Source organism: Cnephaeus nilssonii (genome assembly GCF_951640355.1).
Source record: "Cnephaeus nilssonii genome assembly, chromosome: 22".
NCBI lineage: Eukaryota > Metazoa > Chordata > Mammalia > Chiroptera > Vespertilionidae > Cnephaeus > Cnephaeus nilssonii.
The window spans coordinates 15166926-15187710 of NC_137093.1; the positions used below are offsets into that span (position 1 = coordinate 15166926).

A 20785-nucleotide genomic window follows, 5' to 3' on the forward strand; every position below is an offset into this window, starting at 1 on the left:
CAATGCGACTATGAACCAGTGCCTTTTGGGAAAGCATTCCAGTGTCCCGTTCATAAGAAAGGGAGTCGCCACTGCCCAATATTTCCCTTCCCCTCACCATGACTGTTCCACAGGGTGGCTGTCTTCTTGACCAAACTCAAGACGACAAAGACACACTTTCACCTCCAGTCAAAAGTAGAAAAAATTTAAAAAGTCACCATGTTCCAGGCCCAAGGAAAAAGCAACCATATCCCTTCTGTGCCTGTGAACAACCAGGAGACAGCTGTGTGGTTAAGTCAATGCCTCCGCATCCCCACAGTGAGACACTCAGAGCACAGCAAGCAGCAAGTGGCCACAGATGCCTGTTGAAAGACTTACTGAGCAAATGAAAAGGAGAGGACTGAGGGGTACTCTCACTCCCCGCTCCACAGGTAACTTAGCTGCCAGTCACCTGGAACAGGAAGATGTAACTTACTATCCTGAACTTCCATGTCCTCTTGTCCAACACAACCACCATCTCCTAGTTTTTAAAAAATATATTTTTATTGATTTCAAAGAGGAAGGGAGAGGGAGAGAGAGATAGAAACCTCAATGATGAGAGAGGATCATTGATTGGCTGCCTTCTGCACGCCCCACACTGGGGATCAAGCCTGCAACCCAGGTATATGCCCTTGACCAGGAATCAAACCTGGGACCTTTCAGTCCACAGGCCAATGCTCTATCCACTGAGTCAAGCCAGCTAGGGCCCACCATATCCTATTAATTAAAGTTATAGGGATGAAATAGACCATCTTTTATAGCACAGTCAGGAACAAAATGGGTTAATTAATTTAAAAAACCAATAGCCCTGGCCGGTAGCTCAGTTGGTTAGAGCATTGTCCCAGTATGCCAAGGTTGCAGGTTTGAACCCCAGTAGGGGCACATACAAGAATCGACCAATGAATGCATTAAGTGGAACAACAAATCGATGTTTCTCTCACTTCCTCTTCCTCTCTCTCTCTCTCAAATTGATAAATAACAATAAAAGTGGAAAATTGTGAATAATAATAATAAATATATACATATATTGCTTAAGCATATTATTTTGACCTAAAAAATATAAATGTGCATTTATTTATTCACCAAGCTCCTCATAGAAGGCCAAGGCATTTTCTTCTATGATGGGCCTCTGAGTAGAATTTCACATAGTCTTTCTCGCATCATCCATGTGATAACACAACTTTTAAATGACTTCCCATTTCCGTGTTTATAGTAGAAGGTCCATGGGAGATTGAGCGCACACATTTACCTCTGCTTCCTCCTGAAATCCTACTTAAGTGAGAGCAAAGGGATCAAAAAGGACTGTCCCACAGGGACAAACCAACTGGAGAAAAGACGGTAATAGAAGAGATGCTAGGAAGCAGATGCTGACCTCGCCGACGAGAGGGGTCAGCCCTGTGAGGAAGCTGCCGACATACGTGGATTTGCACTGAAGCCCTTGAAAGGCTCAGGAATGGAGACTTGAGGCAGCAGGGTGAGGGGGGCTGAAAAGAAGGATTTGTCAGGACTTCCCACCAGGAGCGGTGAGACCCCAGGTCTCGTCTCTCTTCCCAGGTAGAAAGGCCTCAACCACCCTCTCTCCATCAAAAGCACTAACGACTTCACTCTGGGGATGATGGACGAGGGAGGCTGGGCTCAGAGACCCCAGGCCGCCTGGAGGTAGGGGTGAGGCATCTTACCAAAAACAGAGGGATTAGGTGAAAATCTACCGACTCACCATAGACCCCTAGTCTCCTTCCCTGACCTGGCTCCAAGGATAGCAGCCTGCAGGCTTATTCTCCTCAGACAAGACACTGGAAGACTGCACTCTGTAGTCAGTGCGTTGCGGGGACCCCCGCCTAAGAAAGAGACCTACAAATACATGCCAACATTTGGGGTCCCCAGACAAAATGACCAGGTGCTGGCTGGCCACTCTACAGCGTGTCCCGGCAGGAGGCAAGCCCTGCCCCGCAGCAAGAGCTCGGCCTTCTAGCCTCACTTCTAAATAAGAAAAGGTGACCAAGGATTGTCAGACATTTGAGGACAGGGACTAAAGCAAATATAGAGAAAGGGGAAATCAAAAGCAATACAGAGCCCTGACCGGTGTAGCTCAGTCGGTTGGGCATCGTCCTGTGCAGGAACATGTTGCTGGTTCGATTCCCCGTCAGGGCACATGCCTGGGTTTTGGGCTCAATCCCTGGTGGGTGGTGTGCAGGAGGAAGCCAATCAACGTTCTGCTCCCACATTGATGTTTCTCTTTTTCTCTCCCTCTCCCTTCCCCTCTCTCTAAAAATCAATTTAAAAAAAAAAAAGGCAATATAGAGTGTGCTCTCCGTCTCAGGAGCACATCCGCACTTTCCCTTCTTCTTCCTCCCACCCCAGGCGTGTTACCTTCGGCTTTCTCTTTCCTAAGCTCCAAGGGCCTTTCTTCTGCCTCTGTAACTTGTTTCCTGAGCCCATGCAGCCCAGCTGGCTCACTTCTACTACCTTTATAACTTCCTAAATAAACTTTCTCTTATAATTTGGAAAAGAAAAAAGAAAAAAAGCAATACAGAGGGCAGAAGAAATCCCTCCCTATCATCATTGCCCTCTGAGGGATAACAGAAAATATCCCTTCCCACCCTGGCTGGTTTGGCTCAGTGGATAGAGTGTTGGCCTGTGGACTGAAAGGTCCCAGGTTCAATTCCGCTCAAGGGCACATGCCTGGGTTGTGGGCTCCATCCCCAGTGGGGGGCATGCAGGAGGCAGCCAATCAATGATTCTCTCTCATCATTGATGTTTCTATCTCTCTCTCCCTCTCCCTTCCTCTCTGAAATCAATAAAAATATTTTTTTAAAAAAAAGGAAAGAAAATATCGCTTCCCTGAAATAGGAAAGAACTCTTAGAAATTAAACGTATGAATAGCAAATGTGAAGGTTCAGTAGAAGAGTTGGAAAGGTGGAAAAAGTCACCTAGAGAGTACAACAACAAAAAGTAGATACAAACTGGGAAGGGAAAAAAAAATCAGGAGACCCATTTTTAAGTCCAACGTTTGAATAAAAGGAGTTGCGAAAAGTGAAAACAGAAGAGATGGCCTCTTCTAGCCATGACAGGGTGCCTAGTACTGGACTTGCCCCTCCTGCCATGCACAACTACACATCTGTCCAGAATCTATGGGCCAATTGTTTTCCGGCCCTGGACACAGGCAGTGCAAGGCTGTGATCCTCGATGGAGGAGAAAAACACAAAGAGAATGAAAGCTGAGAGAATCTGTCTCCTGTTCGCTTACACGACCAAGAAATACTAGAGAGAGTGTTTTGACCTGAAAGGAAATCGTGGAAAATGAGATCCACGGGAATAGAGAATACCAAAAATGGCACACGTGTGGGTGAATGTAAAAAGCATCCTGAGCCCCCGTAGCCTTGAGGACACAGGCAGGAGCTGGCAGTGTGTAGGCTGAAGAGGGCCTTTCCCAGACCGACCGGGCTGGCACCCTGACCTTGGATGCCCAGCCTCCGTAACTGTGAGAAATAGATTTCTGCTGTGTACAAACTACCCAGTTTATGATATTTTGTTATAGCAGCTCAAACAGGCTAAGTTATTTTCTTAAAAGCTTAAAATATGAGCAAAGCTCCCATCATAACAATCCTATATAATAAAAGGCTAATATGCAAATTGTCCCCTCAGGAGTTCAACCCACTGGGAGTTGGACCGCTCGCTATGACGTGCACTGACCACCAGGAGGCGGCGTGGAACGAAGGAAGGCCCCAGGCGGCAGCCGGCAGCCAGGGGAAGGAAGGCCCTGATGGGCTCGGATCGCCGGCCAGGCCTAAGGACCCTACCGGTGCATGAATTTCGTGCCCTGGGCCTCTACTCTAATCTTAAAACAATGAAGGGTGAAGTGAGCCCCTAGTAAATACAAAGAAGGGAATAATAAAGTTAAGATAAGAAATCTACAAACTAGAAAATGGAACAAATAATTTGGGGGTGGGGAGAGTGGTTCTCCAAAAAGATGAATAAAAGTGATAAATCCATACATAGACTGAGGAAGAAGGAGAGGAGATAGAAAACACAAATTAACAATATCTGTAATAAAAAGGGGACATCACTACAGATCTTACTGACATTAAAAGAATAAGAGAATGTCATCAACACCTTTGTGGGCAATATATGTAATGACAGAATAATCGAACAAATTTCTTTTAAAACACAATTTAACAAAACCAACTAAAAAAAGAAATGGAAAATCTGAATAGCCCTACATCTATTAAAGAATTGAGTGTGTAGTCAATAAAAAACCTTCCACAGAGAAAACCACTAGTCCAGATGATTTAAAAAGTGTAGTCTATGAAACATTTAAGGAAGAAAAAATACCAATCTAACACAACTCTTTCAGAAAACAGAGGAAGAAAATTTTCCAAATTAGTTTATGACATTACAAAAAAAGAAAATTACAGAAAAGGTTCCTCGTGAACATAGGTGCAAAAATCCTTAATTAAAACATTAGCAAATCAAATCCCAATTATATAAAAAAGAATAATATATCATGAGTGAGTAGGGTTTCTCTTTTAAAAAAAGGTTAGTTTAATATTTGAAAATCAATTAGTGTAATTCACCATATTAACATAATAAATTGAGCTGCATCTATAAAGAGATCTATAGATTTAATACAATCACAGTTGAATTTTCAGCATGCTTTTTTGAAAAATTGATCAGCTGACACAATTTTATATGAAAATGCAATGGCCTACAATAGCCAAAACAATTTTGAAAAAAAAAGAAAAGAAAAAGAGCAATACTGGAAAACATACGATTTTAGGATAAGACTTATTATAGAGCTATAGAAATGAATACAGCATGACTCATTATGTGTAAAGATATATGGATATCAATGAAACAGAATAAAAAATTCAGAAATAGGTGCACACATGTATGGCCACTTAATTTTCAGCAGAGTTGCTAAGATAATTTAATAGGGAAAGGATATTATTTTCAATGAACAGTACTGAAACAATGTATAGTCATGTACACACATGAACCATAACCCTTACCCTGCCACCATATACAAAAACTAACTTGAAATGGATCCTTAGCCATATAATAGCTAAACTATAAAGGTTATAGAAAACTTAAGAAAAAATCTTAATGGCCCTGGCTTTGGCAATATCTGATATACTACACAAGAAGCACAAACTATAAAAAGAGAAAAATCAATAAATTAGACTTCATCACACTTAAAAAAAAACATTTCATCTTTAAAAGAGAATGTTAATAAAGTTAAAAGGCAATTCATAGACAAGGAGAAAATATTCATAAAACGTACATCTCACAAAGGACTCATATCTAGAACATATGTGTTAAATTAATTAAACAAGGGGGTCATTGGATGGAGGAGGCTTGAATGCCTTGGTGGCCTACTAAACACACCTAAACCTAAGCCTCCAATTCCTCAAGGTTAGGAATTCAAGCCAAAGGGCAACCAATCACAACCGACCAACTAGACTTTCCCAAATAGTACGACCACTTGAGTAAGCTCTAGCCAATCAGACAATTTCCTTCCTTTGCTTCCACCTCTTCTCTACAAAAGGCCTTTTATTCTAGCTCATGTTGGTGAAATACTAACCGTTTCGGGCCTGCCACTGCCCAATTTGAATTGATGTTTGCTAAAATAACTCATACATTTAATATGCCTCATTTATCTTTTATCATAGGAACTCTAATAGCTGAATAATAAGAGCACAAACAAATCACTAGGAAAATGGGCAAAAGATCTGAACAGGCACCATACCAAAGAAAACACACTGGGAGTAAATAAGCACATGAAAAGATGTGTAATATCATACGTTACTAGGGAAATGCAAATTAAAACCTAAGTAAGATACTACTGTACACCTACTTTAACGACTAAGGTTAAAAAGGCTGTCCCTAACAAGTGCTGGTAAGGGTGTGAAATAATTGGAACTCTCAAGCTATAAATGAGTTTGGCAGGCCCTTAAAATGTGAAACATATGTTACCATGTAACCCAGACATTCTACTCATGGATTTCTAGCCAAAGGAAATGAAGACATAGATCCATAAAAAAAACTTTCAGAAGAGCATTCATAGTAGCTTTATTTCCAATATTTAAAAACTGGAAACCACCCAAAGACCCATCAACTGTTCAAAGAATAATTATGGTATATCCATGTAATGAAATATTACTCAGCAATAAAACATGAACTGTTGAAACACCAATCAGAAAGAATGTATGCAGCCCTATGTTCATAGCAGTGTTATTTACAATAGCTAAAATCTGGAAACAGCCCAAATACCCATGAGCAGATGAGTGCATAAGAAAGCTGTGGTACATTTACACAATGGAATACTATGCGGCTGTAAAGAAAGGGGCTCTTACTCTTTGAGACAGTGTGGATGGACCTGGAGTCTGTCATGCTAAGTGAAATAAGCATAGAGAAAGACAAATATCACATGATCTCACTTATATGTGGGATCTAATGAATAAAATAAATTGACGAACAAAATATGTCCAGAGGTATGGATTCATGGAACAGAACAACAGATCTTGGGCGGGGGTGGGGGAGGAAGAATGGGAAGAGATCAACCAAAGAACATACATGCATAAACCATGGACACAGACAATAGTGTGGGGAAGGCCTGGGGTAAGATGGGATTTGGGTGGAGGGGGGCAAAAAGGGAGAAAATGGGGGACATCGGTAATACTGCAACAATTTAAAAAAAATTTTAATGAACTGTTAATCTATATATATAATAGCCAAAGTGACCATTAGGACTGGATGACCAGATGCTAGCTATGAAGCACACTGAACACCAGGGGGAAGACGCTCAATTCAGAAGTTGCCTCCTGGTGGTCAGTACACTCCCACAGCCAACCTCCTGCGGCTGGCCAACCTCCCGCAATCTCTCCCCCCAGCCAGTGCTGATCGGCCCCAATCGCCAGCAGGCCCAGGGACCCCACTCATGCACGAATTCGTGCACTGGGCCTCTAGTACATACAATAAAATGGATAAAGATCTAAGTAATTATGCTGAGTTTTAAAAGCCAGGCGAAAAGGGAAAAAAAAGTACCTGGTGCATGCTTCCATTTATACAACGTTCTAGAAAAGGCAAATTAACCTATAGTGAGAGAAGCAGGTCGCCTGGAGATTGGAGAGTGAACAGGAAGAGGGGCGGCTATGCCCAATATCTTGATTGCGGCAATGGTTTCACGGATACATGCATACATCAACACTAATCAAAATGCACACTTTCATGGGTGCCGTGTATTGTATACCTATTATCCCTCAGTAAAGCTGTGAGGGAAACAATGAAAACCAAAATATAGAGTAAAATAATAATATATCATGACCACGTCGGGTCTGTCTCAAGAATGCAAGGTTGATTTAATATTTGAAAATCAGTTCATGTCCTTCATCACAGTAACATAATGAAGGAGGGAACTTGTACATTCATCTCAATAGAAGCAGAAAACAGAAATAATTAATCTTCAGAGAACTAGCACAAGAAAACATGCAAGCGATGAGCTTCCAGGTTAAAAGGGCCCACTGAGGAGGATGCAGAATGAATAAATAAATAAAATTTTTAACTCACTATAAGGCACATTACTGTAAAATTTCAAATGAGAAAGGAAAAAAAAAAAATAACCTAAAAGCTTCTGAAGAGAACCAAAAGAGAGGGGATAAAGGGATAGGAGGGGATGAGAGATATCCGTAATACTACCAACAATAAAAAATATATTTAAAAAGAAAAAAATAAATAAAGACAGGGAATCTAAGTAGATGTGGGACTTCTCACAGCGACTGAAAGCAGGAAGACAAAAGAGCATCGTCTTCAGAATTCTGAGAGAGAAAAAACTGCAACTTAAAATAACCATCCAGTCACACTCTCCATCACACAGATGACAGGAGAGTGGAGACATTCTCATATATATTCCACAACCCGTATTTTGCTGTACTCTTCCTCAACAGTATACTGGGTTTTTTCCCCACCAAAACAACAAGATAAAGATATGTCAGGCAGAGGACTGGAGAGAGAGGCAAGAAAAATCCCCGGATGAAGGTGAGGGAGTCCCCAGGACAATGGCTGTGTGGCTGGGGCAGAAAGATGGCAGGTACTAGTTTAGGTGTTTTCTAGAAAAAAAAAAAGAATTGATAGAATATCTGATTTTTTTTTTTTAAGCCTGATTGTGAGAGATTTAAGGTCCCCTCAGAGTTCGGGGTTGAACTAATGATAGATATACAAGTATAAGGAAACAAAGCAAGTGAAAGCCAAGGTAACGCTTCACTCCAGATTAAACAAAAAGTCGTACAAGAGAGGAAATATTCTTCTAGAACACTGTACATGACTCAGCAAGAAACAGTTTTTACAGAGTCCACGAGTGTGTATACTTAATATTGATTTAACTCTACTAGAATGGGACAGGCTAAGTTGGAGCATTTGGAGTGATGTAAAAGAATTAAATCTTGCCCAGCTGGTGTGGCTCGGTGGTTGAGCGTCAACCCATGAACCAGGAGGTCACGGTTCTATTCCTGGTCAGGGCACATGCCTGGGTTGCAGGCTCCATCCCCAGTAGGGGGCGTGCAAGAAGCAGCCGACCAATGAGTCTCTCTCATCATTGATGTTTCTCTCTCTCTCTCTCCCTCTCACTTCCTCTCTCTGAAATCAATAAAAACATATTTTTAAAAAAAGAACTGAATATTATCTTTCATAATACAAAGTAATAGATAACAGCCAAAACTGTGCGTTTTAAATAATCAAAGAAATGGCAATGTAAGAAAACTGAAGCTATCTGCCAAAGGAGTCAGCTGAAGGAAATAAACGTGGTTGCCTCTGGGGAGTAGGGGAAGCCAGGTCGGGCTACTCTTTTAACTCTTAGATAGTTTTAAAAAGTGTTATTTGACTTTTAAAACGATGTGCATGTGTTACTTTGATTTTAAAAAAGCAAAAACGACTCTCCCTGCCGTCATAAGCCAACACTGTCTATAATATTTAATTCGATTACTTAGTTACAGTCACAATTACAAGCACGAACAGGTTTGGGAACAACACAGCTGATTCTTGCCAATGAAGCCCTTCAGCAGAAGAAGAGATGTGCACGCTTACTAGCGAGAAGCCGGCCAGCCGTGTGCCTTCAGCAGGCCCAGGGCGTCCGGTCCGCATGTGTTACAGAAGGGAGACGGAGCACCGTTAATCTAGCAAGTCCTTTCAACTGAGGTCAGTTAGCAGAGCTTCGGCTGCAATGAATGCAGATCACTGAGGAGGATGAAATAAGACAGCCCTGCTCCATCCACTTTCGCCACCTTGTCCGTTTCCCAGGGTTTAGACGGAAGAAATCCTGCAAGGAACCAAGCTCAAGATCTCCCTTCTCAGGGTCATTCAATTTGCTCTGAAATATTAAGCCTCTTGAGGGAAATCTGCCCGTGAGGATAAATGGAAGTCCTTTGGAAGGGCAGGCTGTCTTACGCATCCTTAGGCGTACTCCTCAAAATGAGAGGGGAAGGTGGCAAAAGAGATAAAGCAAAAAAATCTGCCTTTCGCACGGAGATGGACCTGCTTAACTTTCAGTCACCTGATTTGTTTCGTCACTGCCTCTCTTCTCCTCTGCATTTTGGGCACCTGCTAAACACCGTATACATAAGCACTGCAGGGGGAAATAAGCAGGTGGGAGTTCAAGACAGGACCCGAGACACACCCTCCAAGATCAATGCCAAGCAGTGTCCTAGCAAATCTCTTAGTCTCAAAGTCACCATCTTACCTGCCCCAGTCAATGAAGCCTTGAGGTTTTCGAGTACTTTGGATTGCTAATTATTAGAAGAGTTAAGAAGGATATGCAACCATCTTTTTAAAAAATATATTTCTATTGATTTCAGAGAGGAAGGGAGAGGGGAGAGAGAGGTAGAAACATCAATGATGAGATAGAATCATTGATTGGCTGCCTCTTGCATGCTCCACACTGGGGATCGAGCCCACAACCTGGGCATGTGCCCTTGACCGGAATCGAACCCGGGACCCTTCAGTCCGCAGGCTGACGCTTTATCCACTGAGCCAAACAAGCTAGGGCTGCAACCATCTTTTCAAAAAAATCAGCCAACTGATCATCTGCTATGCTATTTTGGGCAACGACCTGCAGAAATATTGCCCAGTAAGGGAAACCTGTCTCTATCTCTTTTACCTGAACTCAATTCTAGACAATTTAGGAATATCAGATCCACCCCCACACATACATTTGACAGCCCTTCCTCATAAGAAATTGTCAAATTTCCTTTATAGCTGAAACTAGAAAACCAAGCAAGGCAGAAATTGGCTTTTAGCCATTAAATGGGTGTACCTTTTTATATATAGAATCAGCTAGGAGGGGCAGTTTGGATCTTCTGAAAGGTCACTCCCCACAGCCTCTGAAAATCAACTCAAAATAAGTATTCTCACCCAACTGGTGTGGCCCAGTGGTTGAGCATCGACCTATGAACCAGGAGGTCACAGTTTGATTCCCAGTCAGGGCACGTGCCCGGGTTTCCGGGCTCAATCCCCATTAGGGGGCGTGCAGGAGGCAGCTGATCAACGATTCTCTCTCATCCTTGATGTTTCCATCTCTCTCTCTCCTTCTCCCTTCCTCTCTGAAATCAACAAAAAATATTTTTTTAAAAAAAGTAAGTATTCTCTTTATTTATTCATATATGCTTAAATGAATAAATAAGCCCTTATGCTTCTTTCTTCTTTGGCATCAGTAACCACAGAATGTGACTCAGGCCACATAAATGTCTCTTTGGTTGCCTTCCATAAAGAACGCCTCCCCATTTCGTGGCCACCTCACTCATATCCGGACCCCAACGCTGGCCATTAGCCAGGCCCTGATCCGTCAGCACTTGCTCACTGCACTGTTTTGGTGAGACTGACTGTTCATTTTAACCATTATCACTTGAATATAAAAAAACACATGGTAGCCACTCTCCTCCTCTTACTTCGGACCACCTAAGTTTCCCTGGTGTAGACACAGATCATCAACAGAAGTATCTGCATTTACATTTTCACAGGTAATGATCCCAATCACCTCGTGTACCCCGGGTGTACCCCCTCATCTTATTTTTCACCTCCTCCCCCAACTCCTACCTTCCCAGCAATGACTTTAAGCATTGAATGGGGAAGACTGGTACGTTACTGAATGCTTTTCAAAGTGGAATCCACATCTTCTCAAGCCCTATTAGGTAGGGGTGGAGGTGGGGGAGCAGAGAGGTACCTCGGTGTCAGAGCTGTTGCCATTCAGAGCCTCGATGTTTGGGTCCCTCCAGTCTTCTGAGAGTGAAGGGATGTAATTGTCTGTCAGAGCATCCCAAACCCTATAAACAAAGAGAAGCTCTCATTAGCACACATCTGGGGCCCCGCCCACCTGGAGGAAGGAAGAGCTGGGCCGGGGAGGCAGGCTCTGTGGGGGCCAGGCTGAGGTCATCTGCCTTCCAGCAGGCAGGAGCCAAGCTGCTTAGAGCTGAATCAGAGGCTCTGCCTCCACCCGGGGGGAAAGAGCCAAGAGAACGGACCCTGGCCAGGAGCTTCCAAGTGAACGGTGTTTGCTTCAGAGAAGGGGAGCCATTGCGATAAAATGATGGAGTCTACAATCAAATCACCTCTGGCAATTAAAAAAACACTGCCCTAGAAAATAAATCTGGCCCTCAACAAAATAGTTCATGTCTCATAAAACTAAGCAATGCCTCTTTCCTACTGGCAGAGAAGACAGAGAGAGATAGAGACCCAGACACAGAGAGAGACACAGAGAGAAACACACAGAGAGAGAGATAGAGATGGCGATCTGGGCAGATTCTCTGGCTGGATCTCATTAAGAACAGGGTCATCATGTGGTGCCAAGGCTGTTGTGCTTATTTACTACCCAAAATGTTTAGCGAGCCCACGGGTGGCACGATCCTGCCCTCTAACAGCGTAGAGTCTAGGTGTGCCCTGTCACCCACGTGGACCTTCCAAAGCAAATGTATGAAAGGAACCAATGAACACACCTCTGTCTGCATGATGACCTCAGTGGGAGAAGATGGGCTGCCTTTACGACATTTCTTTGCAGCATTCCGAAATGTACATTATAAGAAAGGGCCTTTTGCCATCCTTGTTGCTTAACTCATTTCAGAAAGATTTGTTTGGGGGGAGAATCCTGAAGTCACAAACTCTCACATGGAGGAAAAGAAATGCATTAGTCAATATCCAGAGATTAGTGTAAATTTAATAAAATAATGCCATCCCTGGAAGCCAGCAGCACTTGAGTTAATCTTAAATAAATAAATGAGGACTCTACACAGTTTCCTTCAGGAGTATATGCATGCCATGATACCTATGAAACCAAGGGTAGGAAATACTAATGCAGTATAAGGAAATAGCCATCCTATATAATAAAAGCCTAATATGCTAAGTGTCCGGTTGTCCGGTGACTGGTCAACTGTTCAACCAGTCAAAGTGTAATATGCTAATGATAGGCTAAGGCCAGTCAACTGCTCACTATGACGTGCACTGACCACCAGGAGGCAGACGCTCAGACTGATAGGTTAGCTTGCTGCTGGGGTCCGGCCAATGGGGACTGAGCCAGATGGGCCACACAAGCCCTGGAACCCTCCTATGGTCCCTCCCTGGCCCTGATCATGCACCGGTGGGATTCCTCGGCCTGGCCTGCACCCTCTCACAATCCGGGACCCCTCAGGGGATGTCAGAGAGCCGGTTTTAGCCAGATCCTGCAGGCCACTCCCCTAGGGAAGGTGCCAGACACAGGGCTCACGGCTGACAAGTGCTGCTGCTGTGGCGCGAGCCTCTCCTGATCAGGACTGATCGGGCGTGAGCCTGCGGCAGGCGCAGTGGGGCCGGGATGAGTGGGAGCGGCAGGTAGGAGCTACAGGCAGCGTTGGACTGTGGGTTTTGGCCTGATCCCCACAGGCCACCCCAAGGGACCCCACCTGTTTACGAATTTGTACGCCAGGCTTCTAGTTTAAAAATAAGCAAATATGTATACCTGTGGATCAAATTCAAAACATGACAAAATGTGGATTAAGGTGCTGAAACAATAAGTGCAAATTATATACACACACACACACACACACACACACACACACAAATATATATAGAGAGAGAGAGAAAGAGAGAGAGAGCAAAACAGAACACAGATACTTGAAACTTGAAATAAAAATCATATACATAAAATGAGGGAGGAAAGTGCTCTTAACATATAAAATCAGGTATAATATATGATATGTGGGTACATAAGCAGAAATTTTCTTTTTTTTTAATCCAGCTGAAGATATGTTTTTATTGCTTTGAGAGAGAGAGAGAGAGAGAGAGAGATCATTGTGAGAGAGAAACATCAATCAGTTGCCTCCCACACATTCCCAACTAGGATCAAACCCACAACCTAGGTATGTGCCCTGACCAGAAATCAAACCCTCAGCCTTTTGGTGTACGGGATGACACTCCAACCGACTGACCCACACTGGCCAGGGCGCAAAGAGATTCTCCTAGTGCGTGATGCATACAACTCAGGCGGTGAAACACACAAGGTAACGGCAATGCTGGGGTTATCCGCTTATTCATTATTTTCCTACAATTACAGGAAAGCACTTTGCAAGACCTCATTGTTAGACATCGCTTCAGCAGGATTTCAGAGTCTCCTTCTTAAACACGGGCGATGACCCAATCTCTATCAGGCACTATATTAGAGCTGCACTAATCCAGCCTAATGCTAAATCCTAGTCTCATTAGCACTCTAAAGCCAAGAGGCAAATATGATCTGCTCTCTGCAAGACAAAAGTCCCAGCACCACACCCACTGGAAGGATCGGTGGACGGCAACTGTGAGCATCACACCCCTGCACCACGTTCTCTGCTGGCGAAGGAGCAGCAAGGCACGCAGGCACCGACCTTCAGACTTGTCCCTGCAGCAAGTCCTGGAAAGTGAAATTCAGCAAAGCCCAAAATAGGCAGGAGCTTTTCGTCCCTCTCTCCTGGGCAGGATGGAAGCTGGGAACGTCGATAGACTGCACACTTCCCAATGACCTTGAAACTGTTCGCAGCCTTACAGAGACAACTGGGAACTCTCGCAAGTCTTTTAGGGAGCAGCGACTTTTCTCACTACCACACTCTGGATTTTACCTTCAGATTCAAGGGTTTTTTAATAATATATTTTATTGATTTCTTACAGAGAGGAAAGGAAAGGCATAGAGAGTCAGAAACATCGATGGGAAAGAAACATCGATCAGCTGCCTCCTGTACACCTCCTACTGGGAATGTGCCCGCAACCAAGGTACATGCCCTTGACCGGAATTGAACCTGGGACCCTTCAGTCCGCAGGCTGACGCTCTATCCACAGAGCCAAACCAATTAGGGCCGGATTCTAGATTTTCAGTGACAACTTCCTAAACCGTTGCTGAAACCTCAGGATTCAAGCTGTTCTCATTCTCTTTCGGGTTTTGTTCGGGTTTTTCTTCTTCCGTTCAAGGTACTTTTTATCCTCAGAGGTTCAAAGCAGCCTTTAGACAGAAGGACTCTCATCTCTTTGTAATCACAACGCGTACCTTTCCTATATTTATTCGGTGCCCATTTAACACCAATAACAATGCACAGCCACCACTTGGCCAGCAAGCACTTACCATAAGCCAGGCACTATCCTGAACTCTTTATGTGGATTCATTCATTCATTCCAAACAACAGCTCTGTAAGGCAGATAGTAATGAGGAGAAGCTGGAACGTGGGGGAGTTCATTTAACCTGGCTAAGTTTACACAGCCAGTAACCACAGAGGTGGGACTGAACCAACAGGGAATAGAGCTTATAGAGCCTACATTCCTAACTACTTCACTCTCCCAATCCTTGATGAATTTTATGATAGGCACTAGAGGCCCGGTGCACAAAATTTGTGCAGGGTGGGGGTGGGGGTCCCTCAGCCCAGCCTGTACCCTCTCCAATCTGGAACCCCTTGAGGGATGTCCGACTGCTGATTTAGGCCTGATCCCGGGAATCGGACCTAAAATCTGCCCCCCCCTCCCCCGCTGGCCTGGTCACCCTCAACTGCCCCCCTTGCCAGCCTGGTTGCCCCATGCAGCCTGCTGTTCAGTCCTTTGGTTGTCCTTCACCAACCCCCCCGCCAGCCTTGTCGCCCCAGCCTTGTCACACAGCCTGCTGTTCGGTCGTTACTGTGAGGGCGTCCTGACCAATTTGCATATTAGCCTTTTATTAGTATAGATAGGCATCAGAATACTACACCAAGTTCCAAGTCACACCCTAGAACAGCAGTTCAGAAACTGGCTGTGCATGCAAAGTCTAGAACTACATTGTTCTGGGCAGCATGCTTTCATCAATCTACAGAAGACAAAGGGCACGGACGGCAGGGCCACGCCCTGCTTTCTGTCCACATCTCCATCCCGGGAAAGGCTAAGTGGAAGGCAGAGGCAGGATGCTGGGAGGCAGGCAGCCACAGGGACCAGGAGCCGGGGCGGGAGGGAAAGCACAAAGCTCGCTGTGAGGAAGAGTGGGAAGGGCTTTCTCCCCAGAGAGGCTAACTATGGATGGTAAGCAGGGTCCTTGGAAACGGACATAGTCCCTTTTACAGGGACGCTGAGGTGGACTATAAAATTCCTCAGTTAAAAAAAAAGGAACTAAGATTAGACAGGTTGCCTCAATTTCTGTCATGCTGCCCTGGCACCCGGGGTTCAATTTGTTCTCAGTCCCTATAATAACAGAAACGGCTTTTAGGTGCCTATTTTATAGCTTGGGCTTAGATGCCTGCAGAATGGACTAACCTGTCTTTCACCAGAGGGCTAGGCATTTGGGAAAGGGTGATGGCAGAGGGTGAACAAACCGAACAGAATGGGTCATGATAATACACCTACACAAAAGCTCAGGTCTGAAACCTAGGCAAGGCTACATTAGTCCAGCTCCCCGCCACACACACACACACACACACACACACACACACACACACACACCTACATACCTATTCCTGACAATGTAGTAGACAGTGCACAGGTCTTGTTAGAATTCCAACTTGGTAACATTTCCCTGAATCTCCTCTAGGCCGACTACAGCCCTTGTCCAGTGGTTCATTTGCATCTAGCCATCACTATCCACACTTGGATGTGTGTTAACATGAATACTTTTGCAGTTAATACTTAAGAATAATTAATTACTAGCACATGAATGACTTTGAACAACTTTTCGGATTCTTTATAAATGCTTAAATACAATTAATACAATCTGTGCCTTCTATATGGAGAAAGAAGAGAATTAACTTTCCTAAAAAATCAGTTATCTGTCATCTTTTCCTATCTGGTTATTTGGTATTTATTTGTCTACAACGTAAAGTGTGGCTGATTGTAGGCCGTTTATATATTATGCAGACTTTGTTTTTAACCTCACCTTTGACCCCACAATTCCGCCTGAAGAACAAGAAATCTGTCAGGTCTCCCGGGGCTGGCCCCTCTATCTCGGGGCACTTGTAAGAAGGCTGAGAGGGACCCCAGGAGGCAGGAGGTGGGGTGAGAACTGCCCCTTCCCGTTTTGTATTGGCCCCTAAGGAACCTCGGGCCTCCAGGTTCAATCTCTTATGATAAAGGGAAGGTTGATCACATATAAGCAAGGAAGAGATTCTGAAATAGTTTCTAAATTTAAAAACAGGAGCTATATATTCAAGTCTGACTCTCGTTTAATGCCCCCATGCCCTGGTGCAGTGGTCGGCAAACTCATTAGTCAACAGAGCGGCAAACGGCGGCTCGCGAGCCGAATGTGGCTCGAGAACCACGGTTTGCCGTCCACTCCCCTGGTGAATCAGAGATAAGCTGATATCTCTGCCAAGTCCCTGTTATATCCCACCCAAAACACTTTCAGTTCATTTGTAGATGAACTATCCCTCCAAATACCAAACCTAAGCAAGTTTATTGGAACCCTAGAGCTATGCAAGAGAACCACAATCAAGTCAGCTATTAAATTATCTTCTTCCTTTATCTCTTCATATTTTACAGTTAAAATATCTGAATAGGTGTCTATAAAACAAAGTATGTAGTTGGATTCTCATTTTTATATTAATTTGTAAAGATTCAGATACGCTGACCACAATGTTAATTTCTCTCTTCCCAGATTCCTCCCTCGACACTACCCCCAAATCATACTTTTATCTCTAAGGAATTTTTCAACCTTTGGTCTGTTAGCTGAGTCAGTCAATGAGGCAGGCAAGTCGGGGAAAGTCAGGATAAGACACTAATCCCATGTGAGGGTAATTGACATTGAGTGGCCTCTGTTAATGTGCTACTTGCTGGCTGTGCCTCCATCCTTAATGAGGCAGCGGCGGGTGAAGTAGGGGAGAGATGATTTGTCGGAAGCAAAAGGAATTGGACACGTCGTAAAAAGTCATTTTCAGAGCGCAGCCCGGGTGAGGTGAGAAATGAGGTTCTTTGCCAGTCCTTAGTCCCGCTTCATCAAGACAGAGCTCTGGAGGTTTCAAAGATGAGGACCCACGCAGTCAACTAGAGTTAGTGACTAGCCCAAGGTCACACAGCGACTTAGTGAGAGTCTGAAAATTAGAATTCATAGTCTTTATATTTCTAGCTCATTGCCTGGTGCAATGGACTAGAGTGAAGAAACACTCTGTATAATAAAGCCCCACGGTCATCCTTTTTTGGATTTAAAAGAGTCGAACAAATTATAACAGTCTCAGTATCTAAAAAGAATTAGTTTGAAACTTGAAATGGAATAACATACAGTCCACTGTGATAGTACTGGTCACCAGAGTGACATGTCCTCTATGCCCAGGCCTTCAGGTGAGCATTAATGAAAAAGAGAAGACAGAAATGGGTTAGACCTAGCTAGAAACACTGTACGTATACCTACAAGGCAAGCTATTATCGCCATTCCATTCATTCAATAGTCAATATGTCACTCAAAAGTATTATTTGATCACTTACTACACACCAAGCACTACATTAGACCGTGGGGATATAATAGTAAGACACAGATTTGTTGCCCTGTATTCAGAGATACCGTCTTCATTAGCCACCAAATAAGCTACTATCTGCCCAATATGGTCAGGTTCAATCCTCTGTCTAGGTCTCTAGGACATGCCTCTTACGCAGCTTGTCTAAGGTCAGCTATTCCTGCTCAAGTCCATAAAAAGAGAAACCAAAAGCACAGTTGTTTTCCAAACTCCCATGACCAACTACGTGGCATTTCTTGGGTGATGCCCAAAGAACAATTGGTGCATGTTTTATCTCTGCAGGGAATTCATTGGTTTTTGTTTTTTGTTTTTATCAATGCCCCAAACACTCTTTAATTTATGTGAAAAATTACCCCTTCTCTTTCTGGTCCCTCCTCAAACAGCTCTGTTCTTAGATATCTTTTCTCAACTACTGTTCTGGCCTGAGAAGGTGGCTAGTGAGTGGCCTGGGGAACCTGCACACTCGGAAGCCCCTTCACCCAGTTATCATCTTTGTATTCCCCTGGGTCAGTGGTCGGCAAACTCATTAGTCAACAGAGCCAAATATCAACAGTACAACGATTGAAATTTCTTTTGAAAGCCAAATTTTTTAAACTTAAACTTCTTCTAACGCCACTTCTTCAAAATAGACTCGCCCAGGCCATGGTATTTTGTGGAAGAGCCACACTCAAGGGGCCAAAGAGCCGCCTGTGGCTCGCGAGCCACAGTTTGCCAACCACTACCCTGGGTAATTCCGTGGGCTCAAGTTCATTTCTAGACATTTTTTCTACATGTGAGGGGTGGTAAGCAATTTGGACTTGTTCACAATTCTGGTGTTTCTTGAAGCAAATTGCTCTAATGAAATAGATTCCTCCATCACAGGTTTTTTGTTTGTTTTTTTCTGGTCCTTATTTTTTAAAGCTGGGTGGGTTACTACTGGCATAAAGAAAGCTAAAGACAGCCCTAGCTGGTTTGGCTCAGTGGATAGAGCGTCGGCCTGCGGACTGAAGGGTCTCAGGTTCGATTTCGGTCAAAGGCACATGCCTGGGTTGCGGGCTTGATCCCCTGTAGGGGACCTGCAGGAGGCAGCCAATCAATGATTCTCTCTCATAATTGAGGTTTCTATCTCTCTTTCCCTCTCCCTTCCTCTCTGAAATCAATAAAGATATATTTTTTTTAAAAAGAAAGAAAGAAAGAAAGAAAGAAAGAAAGAAAGAAAGAAAGAAAGAAAGAAAGAAAGTTAGTTTACCATACTCCCGAAATTCTATTTTGTATCTAGGGGAAACTCTATTTCCTAAAATCCCTTCACTTCTTTAATGTTTCAACTTAAGAAAGCTCCACAGGTGACTATGAAGGGATACGACAGGACAATGGCAGCAACTACCAGGGAGAGCACTGCCCGGCTGACATGAAAAGGTAGTAAGAAGCCAGGAGCTCCTAGACAGAATCTAGGTCTATGTCAAGGTCCCCAGACCCCAGGGCTCTTGTATGAAGCAAGAGAGGGCAACTAAGACGTCTTACTCCTCGTCCTGCAGGGTCTCCTCCTCCTCTTGGATCTGGAACTGGTTCTTCACGGGAGCCAGGTTCTCGGTCTTGGCATTGTAGTTCCGGAAGCAGACATTGAGCTTCTCGTCAAATTCATTCACGAGGTCCTCCATGGACTTGAAGCTGATGATTTCAGAAGAGAAATTCTCGAGCTCAGAGAGGGAGGGGTCCTCCAGGTGGTGGGGCGAGGAGCCGTACAGACACCGTGGCTTCTCCTCCGGTTCCTCTGAGCAGCAGGGCCGGAGGTCCTCAAACTCTTCATCCAGACTCACCAGTGGGGCCTCCATCCTGGCGCAGCGGCAACGTTCAAGGCTCGTTTCTCTGGAAGAAATGAACAAGCTAATGTGAGTTTGGACTGGGCGTTGGGGCCAGCCCTGCGGAGGGAACGTAATCACATATTCCATTACTCTGTGTCTCTCTAAACACAGAGAGTCCACTTAACTGGCATCCATCGCTCCTGGGCTTGCTCATTATTCTGCACTTAAGGAGTTCAAATATCATTGTCAGTATGAATAACACTAATCTAAGTAGAATACACTTGAGAGGAATACCTGCTTCCAATTCCCTGCTCTAAAAACCGAAGCATCGTGGTTCAGTGTGCAGCCCCTGGACCAGACCGCCCAGGCTCACATCCTGTTCTGCCCCTCCCCAGCTTCGACCTTAGCAAGTTTCTTAACTTCTCTGTGTTTCCTTTTATTCGACCCAAGACAGAAATAATACCAGGACCTACCTCCAAGGGTTGTCATAGGGTAAAAGGAGTAAACACAGGGAAGAGCTTAGGACAGTGGCTGGCAGACAACCAATGTCAATATTGTTCGAAATAGGCCCATATCCTTAACCACGTGCTCTGGAAACTGGAAGTTCTTCATAACTTATTTGGTGGAAAAACCTGACCTGAAGCTAACTAAGCTCATTTGGCAACTAAACCTGATTTACATGAATATACAAGCTGCTTATGGTTTTAAGTTATCCCACTTAGTGTGTTTTGCTGCAGAAATATTAATTTTTTAAACTATAGAGATTATTGCACCGGTGCCTCAGGGGATGCTTTGCAGAATAGGCACTCTATTACTGCCTTCCACATGTTGAGATAATCTAAATTCTGAAACATGCCTGGCCCCAAGGATTTTGGATAGCAAGTCATGGACCTCGCTATTACTACCCTCATCAATAAATAACAGACTGACAGAACACTAACAGAGGTTTTCAAACAAGCACCTGAGTTTTTCCCAGACACAGAGCATAGCCAGGACTAGAGGAATGGATTAAATGGTCTAGTATCCATAAAAGACGGATCCAACTACCAAT

General features: G+C 44.0%; 1 protein-coding gene across 2 annotated transcripts in view; it reads right to left on the minus strand.

Moving 5' to 3' along the window:
• FEZ1 (fasciculation and elongation protein zeta 1) overlaps positions 1-20785 on the minus strand; it is a 119375-nt gene that overhangs the window by 22357 nt on the left and 76233 nt on the right. For both annotated transcript variants that reach the window (XM_079762376.1, XM_079762375.1), the window contains 2 exons: positions 19454-19798; positions 11227-11326 (listed from right to left, as the gene is read on the minus strand). In XM_079762376.1, the coding sequence (XP_079618502.1) occupies positions 11227-11326; positions 19454-19764 (411 nt within the window). In that variant the 5' untranslated portion in view covers positions 19765-19798. The remainder of the gene's footprint in view (positions 1-11226; positions 11327-19453; positions 19799-20785) is intronic.